The following is a 26,235-nucleotide window of genomic DNA, read 5'->3' on the forward strand; positions in this document are numbered from 1 at the left end:
TGGTCTTGTAGACAAGGGACGGGCAGGATCACTCTCCTGTGCCTGGGAAGGTTGGTGTAGGGCCCCCGAGCATGATCTGTGTGGAAATACAAAGGAGATGAGTTGTTAAAAGGTGGAAACCTACATACCAGTGTCCCAAGGTAGGTTTAAACTGGTTTTGTGCTCCTTCACCAGCTCTGTCTGATTGCAGCCTTTCAGCTAAGTGACTGCCTTCTCTCTCTGTGTCTCTCCTCCCAGGTCAGTGGCTGGTTTGGATAAAGAACCGGACCTTGTGCACATGGAAGCCCGGACAGCTGATGGACGTGAGTGCCTGCAGCCACTGCTAAAAACTGGGCTTTGAGCCAAGAATGGAGTGGGAATGAGAATCCACTTCATCCATTTTACCTCCCCATTTACATTTTAATTGGTAGGGGAGATGTAGGTCATGGGGTTTGATGTGATGTTCTTATCCTGAGCCTGCAGGGGAAAGTTGTGGGCTGCAGGGCTTGTGTCTGTGGAGGGGGTGGACAGAAGCACAGTCTGTTGGGATAAGAACCCATCTATTCTGTTCCCTGTTTAGCTTTTTTCAGTATCACATAGTTTACATCAATCATAAAGAGCTGGGCTACCAGCACTGTACCATGGAACCTCTGTGCATTTCCAGAGGTGCTCAGAACAGCTAGGTGGTACCTGAGAAATTACCTGCAGCCAGACTTGCCCTCCAGCCAGAATGTCCCTATTCCCCTTTGTCTTGTATTGAAAGTATTTTTTAGTTTTGCTCATAATGTATGAATAGTGTTCCATACCAACATATTACAGGCTTGAAAAGGTGCCTGGATCTGAAGCAGGAAATAGGAAAAAAATTCTTCACTCCTCACTGAAATAAATCTAGTCACATTTGCAGTGGAATGGATTCCTACATAGTCAATCTCCAGCATAGGCATGGTATTAGAAGTAAGTTGACTTACTCTCTCTGAAGTGTGTTAGATATTTCTCACAGGAACTGTAGCATAGTAATGCATCTGCTCCTTATGTGGAAATTTACTCTACTGTGAGGAAATGGGAGCAATGGAACAAGTGTCCCATTTTGGTGCAGGGACAGTATAGAAAAACAGCATAGGATTAAGGAGTTAGAGGATTTCTGGGAGAAAAAAAAAGCCTCATTATTGTTGGTTGCAAACTTATCTCTGTTTTAGTCAAGTGCTGCGTAGGCCAGATGTGTGAACAAACTCCTGTCTGTCAAGATGGCTTCTCTGAGGTTGTGGATGTTCTAAAATCACTCACTGGCCTCCCACTGCTATTTATTGATGGCAGCTGAATAAATAACCAGGCAATAACAGCTCAGGGGTGACAGCTGTTTGTTGAATATGTGGAAAAAGCAAAACAGGCCGACAGGTGGGTGGACAAGGTAGGGAGGCATCTTCAGTGCCTTTGCTGCTTGTGTACTGTCACAGGTATGATGGGAGAAGTGGTCAAATGCAAATAAAAAAATCCCAAGTAAGCAAGCAAAGTGCTGATGGAGTCTGTTTTCAAACTAAGTTTAAACTTGCTCACCCAGCTATTTGAATATTGGATATGTCAAGGATGTAAATGTTTGAAAGATGTATCCCCAGCTTAAAGACAGCTCTCTTCCTTCAGGTCTTGTTTGCTCAGGGGTTTGCTCTTTGTTCTTGTTTTAATATATAAATTCAGCATTTTGAAATTGGCAGCTGATGGTGTTGAGGGTTTCACTGGAAGCCAGGCTTGGCCAGTGGTGTCAGCAAAACAGCCCCAGTGCAGCTGCCATCCCAGATCTGTTGGGCTGTGCTGGCCCTGCTGGCCTGCACCAAAGGACTCCTCTCCCAACACAGCACAAAAGAACAATGCTGCTCCAGTTAGAGGTTCTTAGGCTTGAAACAATATTAGTTTGTGTTACAAAGAAATGACAGCCTCACAGCTATTGACTTCCCCAGTGTGATATGGTTCAGCTCTGGGTGCTCAGGAATGGGGCACTGAACTTTCCTCCCAGTTAGTTCTGCAACCAAATTGGGCCTTCATGTGCTCAGTGAAATAGCTGAGGCACTTACACCTGCTGGGAAATGGGGCTCTTCAGTTACTTCCTCTTGATCAGAAAGCTTCTGATGAAAGTTTTCCTCAGCATTATGCAGAAGGAAGAAAAGGCTTCTCTAATGCCTCTTAGGTCATTCTGGTGGCTCAGTCACTTATTTGATGCATTAACAGACGTAGATTTAAGTATTCCCATTGCTTAGTTTAATTCAAATAGGAGAATCCTTGCCTTCAATGTCACTGGCTGCTTGAAAGATACATGATTCTCCTAGACTGGGCATTTTTCTTTCTTCTTCTTCAGTTTCCTCCATGTTTTTAAGTTAAAAAAAAAAATAGTGAGTAAAAGCAGTGGAGAAGGGAGGGGAAGGAATTGAAAGGCTGTTTAGAACTAGACTCCTGATTTTGATGATTTTTAAATTTTTTAATTTTTTTTCCTTTTGGCATTAATGGGACTCAAGAACCCATCTAATACCAATTCAGACTCTGGAGCCTAAAAGGAGCTCTGGAGCTGGGAACAGGTGGTGGGGCACGCTGGAATCTCATTCATCCATAAATGAGTCAGGGCTATCAATAAGCTTATGGATCTGGGAGCATGCAGTCCTGTTCACCTCTCTGGTGACTGTCCTTCAAGATATCTTGCCACATGGTTTTGTCTGTCCAGTCATGGTTGTTTCTCTGAAAAACCCATCTGCCCCTGTGCCTGGTCTCCTTAAATACTGCAAGATGCTGATAATTCCAGCGCCTATCTTATCTCAAGCTGTTCCCATCTTTTGTAGCAGATGAAGTTTTTCACATTTTTTCGACATCTTGGCAGAGTCATTGTAGCAGAATAATAATCGAGGCTTGCATTTTTAAATTGTAAAACCATGTAGGAGCCTTGGGCATTGTGCCTTCTGCCAGAGTGTAATAGGCAGCAGCAAGGACAGGGCTGGATGCAAGGGGACTGTTATGATCACACTGACACAAGCACCCACCAGCATTCCTGGGAAGGATATATTGAACTTTCTGATGTTCAGTGAGTTAATCTTCACCCCACTCACATATATACACTGCAATAAACAGGATTTGAATTATAGGAAAAAGAGGGGAGAAAAGCTAACCAAAAGGATAAAACAGGGGAACTAATTCCGAGAGTCTACATGTCTTTTTCTTTGGAGGAAAAATTATTGAGGCCAGTGAGTTTTTCTCCCTCTCATGGAAACCTTCACAATGCTATGATTTTAAATCTTGCCTGATACCAGGGCCTGATTTAAGCTGAGCCCACCTGCCAGTGCAGCTTGTCTGTATCAGCTGCCCTTTTCCCTGTTAGCCATGCTGGCCAGCCATCCCAGGAGGGAGGCAGGGCTTTCTGTCCTGTGTCTAAGTCACAGTCACCTGCACACAAGTTGGCCCTTTGCAGCCTGCAGCACAACAGCTTTGACTGTTTCACTGCCTCCCTTCAGGAACCCACATCTTTGGGGAGAGAGCCTCTTGTGCTCCTGCTTCCTGCCAAAGCTGGCATGGAAAAGATGAGACATGGTAGCTTGGCTTATTTCACCAGTTTGTCCCTTCCAATTTCAAGAAATTGTTTCCGTTTTGTCACTTCAAAAAGGGTAAAAATACACTCCAAAATCTCAAGATGGAAGGCTGCGTTAAATAGCAATGAGGAGGTGGTTCAGGCTCCTCAGCTGGAAAATGGCTGTACATCTGTGAAAGCCATTCCCTAATCCTAAGGGAGGTGGGAAGGGTTTGTGCGGAGGCATGGACGCTGGGATTGGAGCTGCAGCAAGCCCTCCAGGCTGCTTGATGCCCATATTGCCACATTCACAGATGAGCTGAGGAAGTGGCTGGGGTTGCTTATAAGCATGAGAAATTTTTAATGCTGGCAGGGAAGTAGGGAGCCCTTCTCAACTCATTTTGCAGTGGAACATTATAAAAAGCCCAAAAGTAACAAAAAATCCAGCCTGCTAAAAGAACCCTGAAAACCAGAACACCTGAACTCTTTAATTCTGGTCTTGTATAGGACAATATATAAATTGGAAGTAGTGCCCAGATAGAAACAACCTTCCTTATACAATACAACTCCCAGTGAAAGGTAAGCAAGGCTTTGGAGGCATGGCTTAGTCTCATGTCACCCGCCCCTCTGGGTGAATGTCCTTTAACCTTGTGGCTGCCCAAAAGGGGGGGTGCAAAATTACCTCATTCTGGAGGAGAGGCTGATAATAGCCTGGAAGTTAGGATGGCCTCTTCTCTCTTAATGGAGGCTTTTGTTGAGAGACCCTGTTCTTTCTGTGTGAGAAGATGTGCTCTGTGAATGAGCACATTTTAGAAGCTTGAGCAGGGACTTGAGATTGTTTCTTGCTTCGAGTTACACACAAATGGGAACAGAACTGGATGCTGCTATATTTTTTACCTGATTTTTAATGGATTAAAAAAAAAAAATTGGGGAAGCAGGAAAAAAGCAAGACAACTTTATCTGGTATCCTAAAGCAGAGAGGTTTAAAGATATATTATTTGTGTCTGTGTTTGTTTGTTTTTTTTTTAATAGGCTTGTATTGTAAAATATATGAAAATAAATAAAAAAAGAGACTAAATGGAAAGTGGGTAGTGAGCTACCCCCCTTCTCCACCACCATCTCCTTGTGAATATTAATCAGGTGCCATTCTTTGACTATATTTGATTGCTGGTGTAACACACTCAAAATGACACATTTCCCAATAGGCAGGAAGCTTGTTGTCATGTCAACACTTGTGATTTATCTGCATTTATTTGTGACAGGTTTTTATTCCTCTTCCCATTCTGTCACTCAGCCGCAGCAAATTATCCCCTTTTTGGAAGGATAAGAATATCCAGGCGACTGTGTGGGAGAACGTACTGGAGGGAATGAGCTTCTAAAAATACAACTCCTGACCTCTCCTCCTTGTTCTGCCTAATTTTAGAGCTACCTCAAAGAGCAAGTCACTGCTGTTGATCTCTTTGGATGGCATGGCAGCACATAAGACCCTCTTGTTTTCTGAGAAGTTGCTTTTATCCACTGCAAGGTTGGCTTAGGTTCCACACTGAGGAGCTAAATAGCAGCTCTGGGCCAAGTGTGTGTATATCAGTTGATGAAGAACTTTAATTTATGCCAGCTGAAAGTCTGACCTGTCTGCTGCTGCTGCTGGAATTTTATGCTGGGAGAAAGCACAGTTCTGATACTCTGGTTATTGGCACTGTCTCTATGTCAGGTGTTTTTCACCATCCACTTTAATCACTGCCCAGTACTCTGAGCTGGCACCAGCAACATTTTCTGCTGCTTTAGCATCCTCAGTGGGACTACGATTTCATTACTGCACCAGACCTGTGTGACTGCTCTGACTCAGCCCTTATTAACCTGGAATCCCTGGTGCATCAACCCAGAACCAGGTCTGCAGCCTTTAAACAGGGACCTTCACTCACAGGGTGGTTGGGCATGGACCTTCATTAGATTAAAGCTTGGCTGTGGTTTCTGACTCCTTTAGAAAAAGTATTTTAGTAATTATTAGTCTAATTATTAATGACTCTGACTTGCATTCTTTTTGCATTTTTAATAGTGTTGCTGGGACAAGACTAAAAGAGGAAACTATCAGTCTATGAATGTTGGTTTAGAATTTGGGAAGGCAGTTGGCTGAATCTCAGAGGATTTCAATTGTGCCCCCAAATCTTTCCACTGCCCCACATATTGCTGTAACTTGAAGGACACAGACCAAGGACAAGGCAGGTTATTTTTGTGATGGAGAATCCTGTAAGCAGCTTTGCTGGGCTAGTGATTGTCTTTTAAACTTCTCTTTTATCATTTTGAGCTCAGTTTGACAAGGTCCATGTCAGAAAGTTCTATTGTGAACTAAAATCACTGCACAAGGCTCACCCCAGCCCTTACAAACTTGCTGTTTACTTCATTGATGTTCTATCCTCACCCTTTGCAGAAAAGCAAGGAAGCATTTGAATCTAGGAGGCCTGTAAAGTGCCAGAGTGCAAAAGATATGACCCTTTTATCACTCCAGCTGTCATCTTAGTAGTATTTTTGTTTTCTTCCTAATTTGCAGTTTTCAGAAGAGCAGTTGAAAAGCAGAGATGGCATATTTAGATTACACACATCCAGAAACACAATGCATTCATTGTTCTGTTTTGTGAGACCTTTTCTTAGCCTGAGTGAAATAATGCTTAACCCCCTATAACCTCTCCCAACTTATTGGAGGTGAGCACGTCTCTTCTTGTTCTAACTTTCTGTATATCTGCCTTTTTCTTCTGTTGTTTTCATGTTCCTCTCCCAGTCCTGTTCCTCCTCTCAAGCAATGTCAAGGCCTGACAGGATCCCATTAGTGTGATGGTCTTCTGTTCCTCTCTCCAGACAGAAACATTTGATCCTTCTTGCAGGCCATATAACTGCTGTTAGGAATCTTCAGCTTCTCATGCTATTTCATGGCCGTGGCATTTTCATTCCAAGCCTATGTTTGCTATAAAGACTTAATTTTGGGAGATGCTTGTGATTTTCACAGAAAAATAACTTAAATTTAATAGTGTTGATTTAGGCTTTTTTTTTTCCCTTTTTGTGTTTTACTACCACAGTTAAAACCAATCAACAAGGCTAGGGGGTTTCAGAGGGAAGACAGGGGTATGATTTCCAGAAGGGTGTAGGAATTGGTGAATTTTATCTGGGTGGCTTCTGCTCTATTTGGTCTCATCAGCAGCTTTCTGATGCATTTATGGTTGGTACCCTCCATTGATGGGGGGTTTTGTACTTCAGTCTCCTGAGGGATGTCTGCACAACAGGGCAGGGAATGGCCGATGTTGAAGTGTGGTGAACTCCTAACTTCAGAGAGCAGTTACAGTGTCAAAGGCTGGAGGCAGATCCTGAAATAACATCTCCCTAGTTGGAGATAAGACTTTCTTTGGAGCTGCTGATGGTGTTTACAGACAAGTGGCTCCTAGCTGGGCATTTCTGATGTGTCCCCATGCTCCCCTTGCAGACACCCACTATTTGACGTGTCGGATCCAGGAGTGCTCCGAGACCAAGAGGAGCGGGCCCTTCTCGCGCTCCATCGACGTCAGCTCCCTGGTTGTCCAGGATGAATATATCTTCATCCAGGTACGTTGGCTTCCTGCAAATGGGACATGAATTCTGCCTGCATAAGGGATTTTTTCTTTGGGTATATTCTAAGGATATTCTCAGGATAAGCATGTGGGACTGCAGTTCTTAAGAGTCCATCCCGTATTGGCTCTGTAGTCTGGGATACAGCACTTGATCTCCCTGCTTATCACTTGCCTTGAATCATATATTTTTAAAGTTTGTTCATTAAGGGTCCATGAATTTCACTACTTGCAATTTGTGTGGCTAATTGTAAAATAAAAAGGAACTAGAAATGAACTGGGGAGAACAGGGAAGAACAAAGGAAAGGTGTGAATGATTATTTTAGCAATTGGAAAGGTTTATGCTGATTTGACAGTTAAGTAATGCTAAAAGGGTGAACCAAAATTTGTTGCAGGAGGTAAAATAGCAGAGAAATTGAGGGAAGTTGTTACAGGGCAACTTCAAAGTGAAAGATGTCTGTAAATTTGTCAGTTGGTGATGATTCTGGAGATGAGGAGAAAGTGTCAGAAATCAAATGAGAAACTATGAGAGTTTTTGAGAATACATGGGCTGGATGGAACAGAGCCATCTCTCTAAATTTTGTGTCTGTGGAAGCCTGAGAATGAATAGTACTGTCTGGAAGAACACTTCCTGAAGATGTACCATTTGGTGGAAAACTGGGGGCCAGGCTGTGGTGATTCCAGATTGCAGGAAGCTCAGGAGACACAGAAATTACAGACATGGTGATGTTAACTGCTTTCCTCCAATGCTGAAGCAGGGGGAGCAAAATGAGATGAAGACTGGATTCAGGTGTTACAAAAAAGACTCATGCTTCCCTTTTTGAATAAGACTGGGTTATATTAAGCTCCTACTTTATTTCCTTGAGTATTTTTCTTGACTCTATCCAAATTATGAGAAAGATTTGCTGTGTTTATTGTCAGACTTTCTTATAAGAGGGAAGACTGATAAGACTGTGCTGGGATTAGGTGGAAGACTGGATCTCTGTGGCCTGGGAGGACTACAGGATGAAAACTGCATGTGTTTGAGCAAGATTGGCAGACTTCTTCTGAAAGTAGGGAAGTGTGCTGCTCTGGAGATGACCTACTGCAATGGGAGCCACAACTCCCCTCAACCCCCCATGAAACCCAGTCTGCTACTGCTTCCTTTGGCCTCAGTGGAGATCCACTGCTAGAAAACACTGTGAATTCAGTTTTTGCTACTTAGTAAGTCATGATTTGACTAAAAGCAATGGCTTTCCAATCAATAAATGCTCTGCTCTCCAAGGAGTATTTTAGAGACACTCTCTTGTGTGTGGTGGTTTATGTCTGTGGCTAAGGATGTTGTGGAACATCCAACTCTTTAAGCATGAGGCCTTACAGATGTTTCTCACTCCACAGCTCTCATCTGTGTCAAAATAAGGCTGCTCTGTTTAGAATTTTGATTTCACAGTTGAGGACATGGGCCTGGTGCGTGCATTCCTCTGCCTCAAATCAGCAGTGAGCAGCTCAGGCTATTAGCTTCTAAAAACTTCAAGTTAAAAAAAATCTGTGTGTGTGTGTGTACAAACACATGCATGTATGTATATGTAATACTCAAGTGTCTTGACTATTCTTAGCAAGGTTTTATTATAGCTAAATGGGTGTTTGAATTGAAAATCACATCCCCACACTTTAAAAGCTGTTAAATATACACACAGAACATTGCTGCTGCTTTGGGCAGGAGAGTCTCCATTCCCAGGCTGTGTATCCCTTTCCCTGTGTTTTGTGTCACACTGGCAGGGTTTCAGCACCTGCTGTAAGTGGCTGCAGATGCTGGGCAGGGATTGAGCCCACGCAGAGCTCGAGTGACACGCAGGCACTTCAGATTCCCAGCTCACTCTTAGCTGAAGGTGTGTTAAATCCAGGATATGGTCAATGGATATGCAGAGTGTTTGCTTGGTACATATGTAGGCTGTGTCCTGGGTGTATTAGTCTCACAAACCATGTGGTATTGCTGCCTATTATGGGATGTGTCAGATTGCTTGCAGTGTCTCATGCATGTTGTTCAGTCTGGGTAATCTTGGACAGAAGTGTAGGAGCCAGGTCTTTAGAATTTTATATATTAGACAGAGATGAATAAATAAATATCAAATTAAATGTTAAGAACTTGGTGAGGTTTAATAGCTGCATAAAGCATTGGTGCATGAGTTCTAATATGTCTGTTCTGGAACAAATCAGAATTAATGTCTTGGAGTGGAGAGAGGAACTTGGATTTTTTTTTAACTTTTGTCATTAAACCAGTAGATTTTTATTCTAAATCTGTAGTCAGTGTTCCTCTAATCTTAGAGCGATTGAAACCTTCAGGGGCACCTTATCTCTTATTTCACCTATTTCAACATGAGCTAGGTGCCTCTTTGAGTATACCTTTCTCATTAATATTGGAAAGAAACCTAAGTAGAGCTTAGTGAAAACCCCAAAATTTTTGACAATTAAAATTAGGGAAGATTAATTCCAGCTATTGATATCAATGTCTTAGATTATCTACATAGTTATTTACCAGTGAATATCCATTCTAACCAAGATGATAACCAGGCCAGCACTGTAAGATTCCTGAGGAGCATTAACTTGTTTAACTGCACTCAAAGCAAATGTGATACATTGATCCATAATGGATAGGGGAAATAAGAAAACAGAAGACGTTATGATGCCATTATAAATCAACAATTCCTGTTGTGCAGCACTTCTGAAAGGATCTTTCAGAATTACAGTACAAAGAAAGAAAATGAGAATGATCTTATGCTTGAAAATTTTATCTGTTGAAGAGAGTTTGAAAAGACTGGCACTTGTTGCCAGGCAAAAGAGATAAATAACATAGCCCATGAGGAAAGATGTAAAAGGTAATGTGGAGGGAAGAAAGAAATAGCTACTAAGAGAGACTAGGAAGAATTATTATGAATAAAACAGTAGGTGATCACTGAATTTATTGACTGATTTTCTATTTGATTGATCAATAGTTATTTAAGGATGTCTATCATGTCGCTGGGATTGGATTGGATAATTCTGCATAAATTGATATATTAGGAGAAACTCTTACCCTCTCTTGCATGTATGAGTTTTCATTGTGTTCACAGTATTGCTCTGGTGTAACCAGGAGCCAATATCATAATCTTCTTTCATTAATAATACTTAAAATTCATACAACTTGCAAAACAAGTCATTTATTAGTGAGAAAACATTGAAATATGTCTGGACTTATGCACTATAACAGAAGGAGCTAATTTGATGATCAACTTTGCCATTTAATGTCCATGTCTGTGGTGTTCAATTACATAGCTGTGCTCCAGTGAGTACTTGTTACTGAAGCAATATCACTTTCCAAACTGAGGTGCAAACATAACCTACAACTGTCTAAAAAATGTGATTTCCTGACAATTACCTAAACTGCGATGGTACTCCCATCTGCAGAGCCTACATTATAAGACACGGGGATCAGGGATAGTCATTTGGGATGAGTCTAGCATACTGATACTTTGGAGAATTTCTTTGTTAAAAAATAAATTACAGAGGGAATTCTGGGAAAGGTATTTTTCAAGCAAGTCTTGTATCAGGGTTTCTAATGGAATTGCTCAGGTAGCTGAAAAGTGTTGAAAATTAAATAGGCTTTAATGAAAATGCTGATTATTTTTTAGGAAATTCTATTTTGAGTGAGATGGTGTTGTTTGGAGAGAACCTTTTTATTTTCCTACAAGTAAACAAATAATATCAGTGCTGCTTGGTTCTATAAAGAGAGGATCAGGAATGATCTGTGTGTTTCCTTGTCAACAGATCAAAAATTTCCACTGAAAAAGAGGGAAAGCATGAGCAAATGTCACTGCTTATTTCAGGCAGTGAGGAGAGTCTGGGCCACAGAAGTCCCAGTACAGTGTTGCTTGTTTTAGGGGGGTCTGAGGGGTCCCAAGGGACATGAATAGGGCAGTGCATTCCCTGGGAATCAGCTTTGCTGTGGGGCAGTGCTTTTTGCAGAGAGCAGCATTCCTGTGGGCTGACCCATAGCTGCCATAGAGAGCTAAGTACTGCTAAGTTAAAGGAGCTGCTCCTGGCTGCCCAAAGGTTCTGTGCCTTTGGCTCAGTGGTTCTTCTGGGGGGCTGGACTCCCACCTTGGATGAGCCTGGCTGCTGGTGGAGAGGGATGACATTCCCAGTGCTCACCCGTGTGAGGACTGTGTCCACAGAAGCCTGGGTATCAGGAGATGGACAGAAATAGTGGTGGAACTCTTCAGAATGTGTGACATGAGGACTGCTGGCACTACTGCTGTTACAGTGCTGGTGACCTAAGGATGTCAATGGGACAAAATTTACAGGGAGACAGTATTTTTTGTGAGCTGGAACTGACAGAGTTAGAAAAGGACAGATGAGATTTTAGGCATATTCACAAGATCCTAAGGGACATGAGAAAGGATTTGGTTTCTCAAAATTGTTTTTTTTCTTTTTTTCCCCAGCTGTAGTTCTAGGTCTCATGTTTCTATCCCCCTATTAATCTTGTTGTGTTGTGTAAACCCTTCTGCTTGTGGCTTTCCCCCCAGAGATCCTACCAGTCCAGTCTGGCATGCAGTTATCGCTGTCCCCCTTCCTCTCTCACGCTTCTGTCTCTATCAGCACTTGGAGACCCTCAGGGTTACTTTGGCCTTTTTGATTTGAGCTGTCTGTAAGTGCAGAGGTGTGTGGATGGGTGATCAATACCTGTCTTGGTGGTTTTTTATGTCTTTATTTTTCTCCAGGATGCTGCGGACTCTGCTATCCCAGTGGAGAGGAGCTGAAGTTGTTCTGAGTTGTAGCTCAGACATTCAGCACTTTCCATAGCAGTCACAACACCACTGGGAAGACTCCTCAGACTTAGCAGCTGATACCTGGTTTGGGTTTGGGGGTGATACAGGCCAAACAAATGCCTTTGGAGATGGACCCTCTCAGATCTCTCTTTGACTGGTGATCTCACAAGGACAAGGAATGATCCCTGCAAAGTTTGAAAAGGATTGGCATTTTGCTTCAGATCCTGCCCATTTCCCCTTTAAAAGGGAAGTGCTTTGCACCACTAATCAGAAGGCATGCTGATGTGCAGTGCCTTATCACTTTCCAAGGCCTTTAAAGAGTGGAAGCATGCGTACCACTTCCCCTTTCCATCCCATGGCATAATTTATCAAGGTGTTTAGCTGCAGGCTGAAACTCAAGTGTCTTGTCTCTCATTGGCCCCTGCTTCTACTTCTCCTTCCTGTCTTCTTTCTATGCCATTTCATTTGTGATTCAGTCTCCTGGGAACCCTGGGAACTGCCCATCTTTCTCTTGAGTCTGTATTCCTTCAGGCTGTCCTGGGACATATGATGAGCCCATGTTCAAAAAGCCAAGTTCCTCTCTTGGTGGCCCTTTGTTTTGAGGTTGATGTGATGAAGGAAGAAAAGAATTTGAGGGCAGCTGGGAAGAGAGACAGAGTCTTGGCTATGGTGGGGTCTGTGGTGTTGCCATTTAGGAGCAAGGGATGGTGGTTACTCACATCCTGTGCATGCAGCAGTGTAGACGCAACTGCAGTTCTTGTAGGAATTGTAGGAATTGCATATGGAAAGTGAAAAGTTCAAGAGAAAATGCTCTTCTGTGATACTGATCTTTTATCTGGCTCTTCTTCGCCTTCTGAAGTAAGTTTGAACTTGGAAGACTTTTGCCTAATTCAGGGAGTTGCACAGCAGGGCAGCCTCTCAGCCTGCTCACTGGCAGGAGTGAAAAGGAGCAAATCCAGAATTTCTCCAGAGGTTGTTGTGGGTGCAGCTGAGTGGGAGTCTTACAGTGCACATCTGAATAACTCCTCTGGCTCAGAGGAACAAACACTTCTGCCAAAATCTGTTGAACCATTTCACTCTTCTTTTGCATCAGAAAAGTTTCCTTAAAACATATGCAGATGTCAGTATTCACCCACAATCACTGATGACATCTTACAAAACCTATGGATAATATTTCCTTGTTTGGATGCCTGGTGTCTCATCAGAGCGTGTCCAAAAATTTCAGCTGAAGTAATTTGATGCAAAATGGCATTTATATACTTTCTTTTTATTTGAATCAATTTCTGGTTTATCAGGGTGGATATATTTATAATAACCTTTTTTTCCACAGCCTCAGTAGAAATAAAAATACTTATTATTTATAATATTGGAATTCAGGTGGGGGGGACATTTCTCTTTGAGGTGTTATAGAGGGGGATCAGTTTCCTGATTCTAGAAGCTACATATATCTAAGCCCAGCTCAGAGAAGTAGTTTAATATTATTACTGGTTGTAACTATGCTTGTTTAGGAGCACTTGAAAGTGCTTATGGAGGACATGAGTGTATGTTTCAAGTTTATTGAGTATTTAGGAATAGGCTAAATGAGCATATTTGCTGAATTGAAGTAATTTATCAGGTGAATAGGCTTCAACCAGTAGCCACAGCTGAGTTGATGCTAATTCATAGAGATTCCTGACCTTGGTTATCAAATTATCAATTAAAAAACTTAAGTAAGTGGCAAATTTCCCTAGGAATCAAGAAAGTTGTTATTTTTGGGGATTTTTTTTTGTTGTTTTTTTTTTTTTTTTTTTTTTTTTTTAATTAATGTGAGACTTCTCAGCAGTGAAACAGGATAGAGGGGAGAAATTAAATGTTCATTTCCCAGTATAGAACCATCTCTTTATTTTCATAGAAACGAAATACACCATGTTCAAATATAAATTTCTTTCCTCCATTTTTTCCTCCATTAACTAGGAGCCAAAGGTCTTAACAGAAATCAATCCATGCAATTTATTTTTAACTTCACCCTGCTTAGCTACGATTGATTTTTATCTTTGCGATCGATGGTAGAGAAAACGGTTTGGCGGGACAATGGAGCACTCTCCAGCTTGTAGGGGCTGGTCTTTGAGTCTTTTATTGAAGGAATCATTAAAAGCTTATTATGAAACTAATAGGATGAAGACGTTTAAATGATGAACACGATTACACCTGTTTTACTGGTGAATAATGCCTGCTAGAGCTGATCTCCTCTCGCTCCTATTTAAAATGCTGGACAGCACTCCAGTGGGGGAAATTAATCCATACAGATGAAAGAAAGTGCATCCCACGTGCTAGTTAAAAGCTCTTGTTAAAGCAAGACAGGCAGTAAGTAGTTAGCTACTTCCCTATTCACTGCTGGGTGCTTTTCATCCATTTCTAGCACAGTTTCATTTTTTCTGTGCCAAATATCACATTTGGAACTTCAGCCTAACCATCTCTTGATAAAAAAAAAATTATTAACATTTTCCTTTATTTATTTATTTTTTATTGATTTTCTTTCTAGGGCTTTTTGTGATCTGCTTTGTTTTATCACTCTCTCCCCTCCCATCACGCTGTCTGATTGATCAGCTGAAGATGTAAAGTATTGCTTTGGCAAACTCATATGTTTCCTCTGAAATCAAAAGGAGTTTTAATGTGTACAATTATGCTCTTCTCATAAGTTGATTTCTGTGTGGGTGATGTGCACCTGCAGCTCAAATGTGGCTTGTGTTTTGGTGTAACTGCACATTTTCTGCAGGATTTGCTTTTAAAACAAATGCAATACTTTTACTCGAGATTACTCTGTCCTTTAGCTGTGTCATCTTTGCTATGAGGGGAGAGGGAGCTGAACAGGGACTGGGCCAGTATAATAAATGCTGCTTTGTCACAGCCAATTTTCTCTGATGGGTGTGATGCTCTAAAGAGTGTCATGTTTTCTAAGTCTGCTGAATTTACCAGGCAACTTGAGAGTGCTTTATGCACAGAAATAGCACAGCACACTCAGGTAATTGCATATTGTTCAATGGCTGTGCAGAAGGCATGATGTTAATGAAAATCACAGGGAGATAATTCAGACTGGATGGTACCTGTCATGATGGAATTTATGCTAAGGCAGTGGAGAACCTCACTACACAGAAATATCTGGAAGATTGCTTTTCCTGGTCATAGTGGGTAATCAAGAAGGAAGAGCATTACACTAGGTTCATGTTCTTCCTCATCTTCTGAACCTCTTGTGACTGGAATTGTGGTTAGGCTTGGGAGAGGAGGCACAACTTTTCAATTTTCATACTCACAAACCTGTGCAGGGCCTAGGCAGGGCTGTCTCTGAAGAACCCCAAAATCCCTTGCTAAGGGTGTCAGTGGAGCAGCCTGCCTGCTGAACTTGCCATGACTCTTCTGTGCTTAAATCCACAATTTGATTTGGGGGACTTTATGCTCACAAGAAGGAGGAAGGGAACCTAAAGTTAAAGCAATGTGGAGGGATGCCAGGGCTCCCAATGGAGGTGGAGAACACAGATCCAGGATGCTGCTACAACACTGATACCAGCTCATTTGATGTTATTGGAAAGGAGGGGAACTCCACAAGCAGGGGAATCACCTTGGAGAACAAGTGAGAGGTTTTTTGAAAATAACATCAACTATATACTATTAAGAACTTAGTTATCAACAAGAAGTGTAAAATTTGGTTCTGTGAGCTTTTTGTTCACTTTCCTGCAAATTCTTTGAGCAGCAGGAGGCAGATGGGGTCCTCCTTAGCCCAGGGGCCTTTCTGAGATTTAGTAATTTCATGTTTGTTCCATTGATATCTGCCTTACATTGGAGATTATAAGTCCCAGCATAAGCCAGCCAGGAAGATGATAAAGAGGCCTCATACACAGTGATCTACAATTCCCCACATCATCTAGGGCTTCTTTACAGTCTGAGACCTCTTAACTCATTCTGCTTGCCTTCCAAACTCTTTTAGATAAGAAGGTGTTTTTGCCTAAGATGAACTTCAATCTAAAGAAAAAAAAAATAAAAGGAAGCAAGCTTCAAAGCTTGCTTTTAAATAATCTTATTCAATCATTAACATGAGAAATGGCTTTGTGTGTTCCTAAACATGTCACAGAAATTACTGAGATAAATAGATTCCATGACAAATTTTATGTAATTTTCTGCAGTCTTGTGAACGTATTTGTTTTCTTCTATGTTTGATGCACTCTGTCTCATTACAGGTCAGGAGGGGGAATAAGCCAACATATGCAGACTTTCAGGGCTTTCAAAGAGAAATTTCTCATGTTTCTCTTCTTAAGTGCCAGCTGATGTAAATTAGATGACACTTTTGTCTTGAATGTGGAAATATTAAAGAAAAGTAGTACCTCATGAGTGGAGGGAGGAAGAAAGAACACAGGTTAGGAAAGACAGATGTGTTTAATGACAAACACATTTGTCCATGGGAATAATTTCTACTGGCCAGAAGCCCAATTAAACACATAAAGCAGAAATCCAGGAAAACAGATTAATGATCCAGTCATTAGCGATGGAGGAAGAAAAAGACAAACCCAGCTAATTCTGTACTGAGCATGACAGATGAGCTCACAGCAAATAATTGGGTGACATTCATCAAATGTGAACTGAAAGGAGGCATTGGAGGGCAAAACACTGCCATGATCTCTGGGATTTACAGTGTTGGAGCATTTGCTCATAGGAAAAGGAAAAGTTCATCAAAATAAATTAAGTTGGGCCTTCCAAAATTCATTCTGTACCACGGTGCTTGCCAAAACTTTATTGGAGGCTTGATCATTTTTTTGGAACTGTTATTACTGTGCATGTAAATCTTGCGAAGATGAGACCCTGGCTGGGAAAAGCTTACACAGCTCCTGCCAACAGAATTGTGGGTGGCTTCGTATTAACTGGCTCAGAAAGACCACAAACCTCAAATATTTCTATTTCTAAACCTTGTCAAGGTGACCTAGTCCAGGTGGGAGCCTGAAAGGGAGTTTAACTATTGCATACTGAACTTTAACAGTATTTTAATCCTAACTTCCTGCATTTAAAAACCAAACAAACAAACAAGTAATTCAAACAAAGCCCCTCCAGGTACCAGTTTTCAGTGGGATAAAGCCAAAATAATGGTGTAAAGCCTTTTGAGTGTGGCAGATTTCTAGTAGAACCTGTTGTGGCACAGAAAGTGGAAGTTGATCACCCCTTGATATTTTTGCCACTCTATATTCACTGGATTAACTGGAAGATTGTTGGACTGTTCCCAATCTTAATTGGTCATCACAGCATTTACAAAATGTGTAACTATTCATGTCCTCATCTACAAGTTGAAGACCATGTCTCAGCCCATCAGAAGATGTGGATATTGAATGCAGGGTTCTTAGCAAGTAGTCACTGGACATACTCAGTTCATGTGAGAATTGAGAATTTGGGGTTTCCAATGGAGGCCATAAATATTGAAAGTGAAGAGGGGATATTTAAATATTCTCTGTGCTATTTAGACAATATCTAGAAGTGTGGGAATCCTTTGAGTAGTGCTTGTGGAGTCAAGAGATATAAAATTACTGCAAACATGAATTTTGCCTTTCAGCTGGACTCAGTATGAATCAACTGCACAGTCTGTTCTCTCCTGTGAAAATTTTATTTTGATGTGGAAGTATTAAATGGGAAATATATCTTTCAGAAGTAGCACTCACTGACCTTACTCAGCCTGCAGAAGAGAAGGCTGCAGGGAGACATTAAGGCACCTTCCAGTACCTAAAGTGGCTGTAAGAGAGCTGGAGAGGGACTTTGGACAAGGGCATGGAGTGTCAGGACAAGGAGGAATGGCTTTGAACTGAAAGAGGGTAGAATTAGATTAGATACAAGGAAGAACTGGATGATCTTTAAGGTCCCAGCCTAGTGATTCAACTCAGAGCAGGACCCTGAAATGCTCACTGCTGTGCCAGTGCACTTTCCATGAAGTGACAGTCCAGTGACTGCTGTTTTCTCCCTGTCTCTTCTATTGGCTTGTTCTGGGTCCGTAGACAAGTTGCTTTAGATTTTCCTGTTTGTGTTTACCCTTGGCTTTAGCTAAATGTTATCTGTATAGAGTTTATTTGCTGTCATATAGGCCATTCTTATGACCTTAGGCCATGTGTGCTATAATAGTAGCTGGTTTTGTTTTTTCTCTGGAGGGTGCTAAGTACAGTTTTGTTGACATTACAAGTAAAAATGGGAAAAAATCTGAAGGGGAAGTCTTAGTGTAGAAGCTGGTCCTACTTCTAAACCTCCCTTTCTTTCCAGTTTTTCAAACTATCAATGGAAAACCTTGAGTTGATTAGATATCAAATTTCATGACCAATAATAGCGTGTCCTTCAGATGGCAGCTTCTCCAGGGAAGAAAGCCACTATCTAGAGGTGATATCATTGCTGAGAATACAATTGATGCTCTTGCAATGTTCTATGTAAGCTCATTCTCAAATATCACTGTCAGATAAAGGAAGTATATCTAGGAGAGAATCTAAGACCTTTCTCTTAGCTTTATTGGAAACCTAAGGAGCCAACAAGTGATATTCTGTACAATAGACAAGTGCTTTGTGCATTATTTTATCTTAAGACCTGCAAGACTGCCAAACCATCAGAATGTAGGAAATTCACTGATGTAAGCCTTGTTTTAGCCAGGTCTGAGATGGTGCCAGAAAGAACACCTACAGCAAGAGTAAGTGACTCCTGACAGGTTTTAGAGCCCATATTTTACGAATTATCCGTGTTAGATCTCATTGATGCATGGCATTTTCGCATAGGCTTTAGTTCATTCAGTCCATAAAACTGCAGATTTGGATGTCTATCAGTTCCCCCCACGCACATCCGTTTTCAGAGAGTATAATTTCAGAGAAACCAGTTTCATAGTGACAAAGGGCATCTAAGAGCTTAGCTCCAGCTTTCCAAGAGCACATTTACAGTTAGCAGTGAATGGTGCTAGTGTGGATCTCTGCTGCTCGTCACTGTAAAAGGTTGTTGGAAGACAATCCTGGCCTCAAGGGACTTACAGTGCAGACAAGGCTGAGAAGCAGCAAAGAGGGATTATCTCCTACTTACAGGGGAAGAACAGAAGCACAGAGACTTTAAATTACTTGCCCAAGGTAACTGAGCTGGACCACGTGATGAAACCAGATCCTCCTTTTCCTCCCACTTAGCACTTTTTTTCCTGAGATGTTAAAATCACACTGGATTTGAATCATAAGAGACAAAATGGAAAGTTCAATGGCACAGCTTAAATAATTCTTCATCCCTCTCAGGTTTGTGATTTCTTTGGAGTTACCCAGATGCCTTTAGGGATGGCTGTGAAAATACACCTGTACCATAGAAAATACATAGAAAATACACCTGAAAGAAAGCTTGACAAGCACTTTTAGAGGTGTCATCACAGAGTGTCTCAGAAGGGTCATCACTGACTTTCTTTGGTGTTTTCATAGGTGACAACTGGTGGAAGAGCAACTTACTATGTGTCATACAGACGGGAACCTTTTGCACAGATCAAATTACCCAAATACTCCCTTCCTAAGGTGAGTCCACCATTTGTGAACATAGACATGTGATCTCTTGGGAAGCCAAATATGTGAGGTTCCATAAGGTGAAGTGCCAGGTCCTTCACTTGGATCACCAGAACCCCACACAGTGCTACAGGATGGGGACAGAGTGGCTGGAAAGTGGCTCAGTGGAAAATGACCTGGGGGTGTTGGTTGACAGCAGGTAAACATGAGCCAGCAGCTCCTGAGGTGGCTAAGAAGGCAAATGATATCTTTGTATCAAAAATATTGTTGCCACAGGACTAGGAAAATGACCTGTAATAATACAGATTTGTTGGTGGCCCTGATTTAGAATTGCATGCTATAAAATCAGGGTACTTTTGTAATTTAAAGATCAGAAGTACTTTAAGGCTAGGTGCCATGGAAAAGTCTTTGAGCCATGTAAAGGAGGATTGTTTATGCTGCCTGTAGTTACTAGAATATTTTTGCTGTACAGTAATAACTATCTGTCATGTGCAGATTAATGAACTCTGCTGGAGTTGTATGTGTGTGAGGTTGGCACCAGGGTAATGCAATATTTCCACTGCAACTGGTAAAAACAGATGGAAGTCATTGGGCATTTTGCTTTATTTTCACACTGTTGGAGTAGGTTGGGTACCTCCTTAATCTTTAAGGAATTACAGCTTCTGGGCAAGAACAAACCTCCTGATTTAGTCTTCCTTTGTTGAGGGAAATTGCAAATCTCCCACTGATTGTACTCACTGGGATAGAATTAGGCCCTCAAATGGTTTTTCTCCCCATCTCATGCCGATAGGATATGTTAGGTCTATTAGAAATAGCCCCAATTTAATCAATCCTAACTTTTCATCTAGATACCTCACACAAAAGATTAAGATGCCTCCTAGGCACGATGAGGATATTGAGCTGATCTTCCTCCAGATATTCTTTCCTGAAATCAGGTCACTCCATCCTTTGGGAGACTTCCAGAATTATGATTTCTTGATGCAGAAAGAGTGCAAGGAATTAATCAAGGCCTCTTGGCCTCTAGAGAAATTTTAAGTAGGTACAAATAGATAAATGGAGTCTCATATAACCAGAGTCATTTTGCTTCTAACTGAACCTGTGTCAGTTTGTTCAACAATAGTAGCAAGAATGAAGTGCTCCAATACTCATCACCACCCTGAAAGTAATTTCCATGAACCCCTTTAAAATAATACCAAGAAAATGCACTGTCAAATATCTTTGATATTAAAACTAAATGGGGAAACCCTTGTTAGACTTTTCTGTATCTTGGTCAGCAGCAGAAATCCAACAAATTTAGTGGGTGGATTATTTGATAGCCCCTATATTGTGGGATAATTATCTCAGATAAACTCTCAATAGAAAAGTGTGTTATTAAAAATCACTATCAGCAGTAGCTCAAACTGATACCTATACCTCACTTTCAAATAAATGTGAACTCCAAGGTTTTTTATACCATCTCTTGCCAGCTGGAAGCACAAGCCCATTATTTCAGCATGAGAATGAAAATTATCACTGCTTTTAGCCTGGTGCCATATGATGCTTAGTGACTATGAAGACTCCAGGCTCCAAGGCTGTGAATCTTCCATGAGTAATAAAACCGACATACAAATTTATAAATAAAAAATGAAACTGGATGAAATTCCTTGAAGGTACCAAAAATGAAGAAAGCAAAAACCCTTCACCCAGCTGGTGATTATTTAAAAAGTGAAATGCAGAAAAGTCACAATGCTGGTAATTTATTGGCTTGCTCTAACAGAAAGTTGTTAAACATACCTATAATTCATGCTCCATCTCCATTCTTTCATAATTCATGGTAATTACTACATGTCCCGAAGGGCAAAGAAATACAGAGATCCTCAGTAACAGGCCTTTTGTCTCCTTTTAACAGGACATGCATATTATCAGCACAGATGAGAATCAGGTGTTTGCAGCTGTTCAAGAGTGGAACCAGAATGACACCTATAACCTGTACATCTCCGACACCCGAGGGGTCTACTTCACCCTGGCCTTGGAAAATGTGAAAAGCAGCCGAGGACTGGAGGGGAATATTGTCATTGACCTTTATGAGGTATGCAGTAAAGGTCACCCTGCAAACAGCAGCAATGGGATGCTAGTTCAAGCAAGTGTAAATCTCTTACCAACCTCCCAGGATTTTCATTTGTTTTAGGGTTGCCCTGAGGCATTTCCTGGATTTGATGCTGAGGAGACTCATGTGGAAACAGATGCAGTTATTCTGCTATAGGTGCAACAACTGGTTGGGTTCAAGTCAATGACTAGTTAGCTAAGTGTCATTTCCAAAAGGGAAGACCATTATCCTTCTCATCTAATGTGGATATCCATAGAAAGACTAAACACACCTTTTTTCCCTTGGGCATCTAGAGACACCTGCTCACAGGCAGGGAGTCTGGACTGCACCTTCATGAGCACTGAACAGTTTGTGAACTACAACCAAAAATTTTAGGTGCCACTTGCCCAGAGATGACAGATGGACAACTTCTACCCCAAACTATCTTCCATCCTCATGCTTCTTCCAAGCCTGTCAGCCTTGGCCAGCAGCAGCAGTGCATTCAGAGCAATTCCAGTTCCTGGCTTCTTTATTATTTGTGTTATTATTTGTGTTATTATTTGTTGGGTGGAAGATCTGCTGAGATGCAGGGCTCAGTGTTTTGCCAGCAGCAAACAACTAATGAGTAATAGTAATAGAAATGGTTGCATCAGGTCCCACTGATTACTACTGTTACACAGAGAAAGTTCTTGCAGCTGCATGCAGATGTTATGACTATATGTTTTATTATTTCAGCCAGAATAATGCTCATTTAGCAATATAATAAATTAGTTTATAAAAATCCAGGTAGTTTAAGTCAATGAGGAAAAATTCACAAATAACACATTGATTAGTATGAAGGACAGAGTTTATGTTTTTTCTTCACCTGGTTAAATATATTTTCCTGCCTCTGAAAAAGTATATTTCTTTGTTATGATGAACCAGCTAAAATTAGCATGCACTGTCGCACATTCCTGAGTAAACCTGTGTACTCCCCAGTGGTATATCATAGACTTTTCACTGTTAAATGCTAATAAATTTTTACAGAGTCATTTAAAGAATAGTATCACTCCAGGGGCTTCAGAGTAGAAGGATTTGCATCCTGACAGTTGCCAGGAAGTTGCAGATTTTTGCAGAAAATTTCTTCTTCCTGTCTCATTTTCACAGCTGTGCAACAGAGACCAGACTCAACATGAAATCTTCTTGGGGATGTTTTGACAGGACCATATTCTGCTGGAATGGGTTCTGCTGACAAAAATCAAAACATTTGAAACAACTGGCTTGATTTGTCAGAATTTGGATGTGGAAGGAAAGCGAAGAAATCAAGTTTGCAAAACATCAGTGTCACAGCATGTTCAGGATTCCCATCTTTTGTATTGATTTTTTTTTTTCTGGTACACAAAAAGATCCCACACTTCTGATGTGATCTGTCTCCCCTGTTCTGGCAGTCTGTGGAGGCAGTGGGACAGACCCCATCCCCAAGCTCACAGAGCACAAGTGTGACCTGGTGCATGCTGCACCTTCAAGATCATCATCAGCATATCTGCAAGAACTCAATGAAATCCAAAAGTGGGCTGTTTCCTAGGGATTTGCTCTTTGACCATCCTTGTCTCTTTCTTCCAAAGAGAGAAACCACACAAGACCTTTCAGCTTTGCAAGATATTCCTTTAGTGCCATTTGATGTTCTAAGATTTGACTGAGATGCCTTCCTTGCTTTTACAGAGGCTTTCCTCTCCTGAGAGTGCTCAGATGGACATTGCTTTTGGCCTGTTCTTCCGATGTATTTTTTTTCATCTCTCTCCCTTTTTCCTAGGTAGCAGGGATCAAAGGCATATTCCTGGCTAACAGGAAGGTGGATGACCAGATCAAGACTTTCATTACCTACAACAAAGGCAGAGACTGGCGTTTGCTACAGGCACCGGACACTGATCTAAGAGGGGATCCTGTACTTTGCCAGCTGGTGAGTGGCAGATCTTTTCCAAGGCACAACTGACTCCTTCAGAGCTGCTTATTGAAGTCACTAGGTTAACAAAACTTCCCATCTTTTCTCTCTTGACTTTCTGTGTGTTAAATGAATTCAGTAAATTTCTTTATCTATATTTTTGTAGGTTTTAAGGGCAAATTCTGACCATCTTTCTTGATGTATTTAATAGAATTCAAGTCAGAATAAGAAAATTGCTGGGGAAAAGTGCTCTAAGTCAGATTGTTGTTAAAACAAGGGCAGACATGCTTGTTTGTAGTGCATGGTTCCTGCTTATCCATCAAAGGAACATATGACCCATGTGTGCTAAGAGCAAAGGGGTCATTTTCAGAAGGATCAGAGCATCTGTGTGCAGTCACCGAGGGTTCCTCTGATATTTAATTTGATGAATATTAAAGCTTCTGCCTTTTGTTTGTTTTCTGTCAACAGCCCTTCTGCTCACTGCACTTGCGCCTGCAGCTCTCAGAGAATCCATACACTTCAGGGAGCATTTCCAGCAAAGAGACAGCTCCTGGGCTGCTGGTGGCCACAGGTAAGAACATCAGGGCTTCTCACTGCTCACCCATACCTCCCTGGGAGCCTGAGAGTACATGAGGTATTCCCCATTGGTGTAAAACCTTTCAGCTCTGTTTCAGCAAGTGCTGACCTAATTCACATTAACTCCCATTTGCTTTGGGCTAGGAGAAGGCATATGGCCCCAAGTCCAAAAAATATTTCAGGTATTTGTTGCTCTACAATAATCCATTTGCAGATCTAAGCGCACACTTTCAGGGTGCCATTACCCAGTGCCTTTACTAGATCCACTCATATTGTTACAACCAGTGGACATGTCTGCCTGTTTGCTGCAGGGGCCATGAGGGAAAATAGTACCCAAGGGCTGCAGTCCTAGGAGGTGTCAATAAGTCCCACCTTTTGAGTAGCAAGCACAGAGTTGTCACAGAGCCTGTCAGGTGAAGCCTGGGCTTCCTGGATGCCTGTCTTGTGCATGGCACCTACTTTTAACTCTGTACTGCTGCAAGACTAGCAGCATTTAATCAACACTGCATGGGCCATTGGTGTTGTGGGCTGTTCTGCAAAATAGTGCTCTGGCAGGTTGTGTTGTTTAAATGACAGCCTGCTACAATACTTCATGGTGGCAGTGGCAGAGCCACTGTACTTAATCTACAGGATGGATGGGGCTACCAACCACCCTCAGCTCTGTGGGAGCTGCTGGCTAACAAACTGCTTCCTGAATGGCTGGTGCTATTGAAAGCTGGCCTCTGAGCCATGGAGGCAGGTCTGTGTTTTCAAATGGAGCCTCCTAACTACACTCAAATATGTCTGAATAGCTTAACTGTTCTTTTAAGGCTCAGTTTATCTCCTTGGTCCTGTTCAGCATAGCAGTGGCCTGCAAGTGTGGGCAGTTAGCATATTGTCTGCATGAATTTACACTACCTCCTCCAACCATTTTCATTCTCATGTCCTTCTGTGCTTCAGTGTGTTTGCCAGACTGAGGCAGAACCTGAGACGGGTTCCCTTCATGACATTTATATCTCAACAAGGGAAATGCCATGTGATTTCCAGTTCACTGATCCAGGCCAAATGAAGTGAGATAATTTGGTTCAAACCTCCAGATATCCCCATGCATAGCCAAGTAGAGTCATCACTCCTGGCAGGTTGCACTTGCTGGATGGATGCTTAGGAACAAGCCCTACTCATGATGCTGTAATTACAAAAGCTTTTTTTTTTTTAACCTTTTAGGAAGCAAATAGAGGCAGCAGGACTGTGAGATTCTAGGCATTGATCTGAATTGTTAGTAAATTAGGTTCTTTTCAAACTGCCAGTGCATGGGATGAATGCTTTCCCAGTCTAACAATTAACCTTTAAAAGGCAGAATATAATTTCTGCCTTACTGCTTTGTAGATGAAAAAACCTTACCTGTTGGGAATATACACATCTGTTTCCACTAGCCAGTTTCTCAACAGCAGGAGTATCTCACCATGTTGCTGAATGTATTCAAGGATAAGCTTTGCAATTTTTTCTCTCAAGTGTTTGCTGCTCAAACACTTCATTTACAGTGAGGCATTTCCAGCAATGATTGGAAACTTGGACACTTGGTACAGGACAGAGGTTAGATTCCTGCAAATGGAAGAATTATGTTTTATTGTCTAATTGTACAGCTGCTGAATCCTCTTGACTTGTTTGGGAGTTACATTTTGTGAGGTTTAAATGCATGCAGCTGAAACTAGAGGAAGAGAATGAAGGAAATAATGGAATAGCTTTGCACAGAAAGACAGAATGAAGTGATAACAATCAATTCTTGCCTCTTTACTCCCTTTCCTTGCCTCCATCTATAAATCCATGTTGGAAAATTTGGAGTTTCCATTTTGGTGGTTAAAATATAATGATACAAAACTTACACTGCTACCTTTAAATCAGTGTCTAATTCTTGAGGACTTCCACTCATGATAAGATAATGGGCTAAGAAGATTTTTGAACTGGAACAGTAGATTTATCCTCTTGAACCTGGATGTCCCTATAGACTGACCTTCTCTATGGTTGCCCACATCAAGTTTTCCTTACAGCCTCATCTAAAACAGTTGGTGACTCTTGCTGGTGTCAGAGAAGAAAATTAGGTAGATGGACAGTATGATATTGCCCATATCCTGAGCACTGATGAAAAGACCCTTCTTGAGTTGTGCGGCCTCCCAGAGCCAGAACTTTTTTGAAATAGCATTGACACAATAATGTGGTTAGTTGAATTCTCTGATGGTAACAGGAGAGTATCAACCTATTTTAATTTCTAATTTTCCAGCATTA

The 26,235-nt window shown here is 41.4% G+C and overlaps 1 protein-coding gene across 1 annotated transcript in view; it reads left to right on the plus strand.

Annotated features, from left to right (window-relative positions):
- SORCS3 (sortilin related VPS10 domain containing receptor 3) overlaps window positions 1–26,235 on the plus strand; it is a 266,957-nt gene that overhangs the window by 185,191 nt on the left and 55,531 nt on the right. The window contains exons 6-11 of the mRNA XM_071446466.1: window positions 238–302; window positions 6,993–7,111; window positions 19,334–19,423; window positions 21,300–21,479; window positions 23,269–23,415; window positions 23,866–23,968. Of these exons, the coding sequence (XP_071302567.1) occupies window positions 238–302; window positions 6,993–7,111; window positions 19,334–19,423; window positions 21,300–21,479; window positions 23,269–23,415; window positions 23,866–23,968 (704 nt within the window). The remainder of the gene's footprint in view (window positions 1–237; window positions 303–6,992; window positions 7,112–19,333; window positions 19,424–21,299; window positions 21,480–23,268; window positions 23,416–23,865; window positions 23,969–26,235) is intronic.

This window comes from Agelaius tricolor, unplaced genomic scaffold (assembly GCF_023055355.1).
Source record: "Agelaius tricolor isolate 1412-34295 unplaced genomic scaffold, bAgeTri1.0.p SCAF_22, whole genome shotgun sequence".
In the NCBI taxonomy this organism is placed as follows: domain Eukaryota; kingdom Metazoa; phylum Chordata; class Aves; order Passeriformes; family Icteridae; genus Agelaius; species Agelaius tricolor.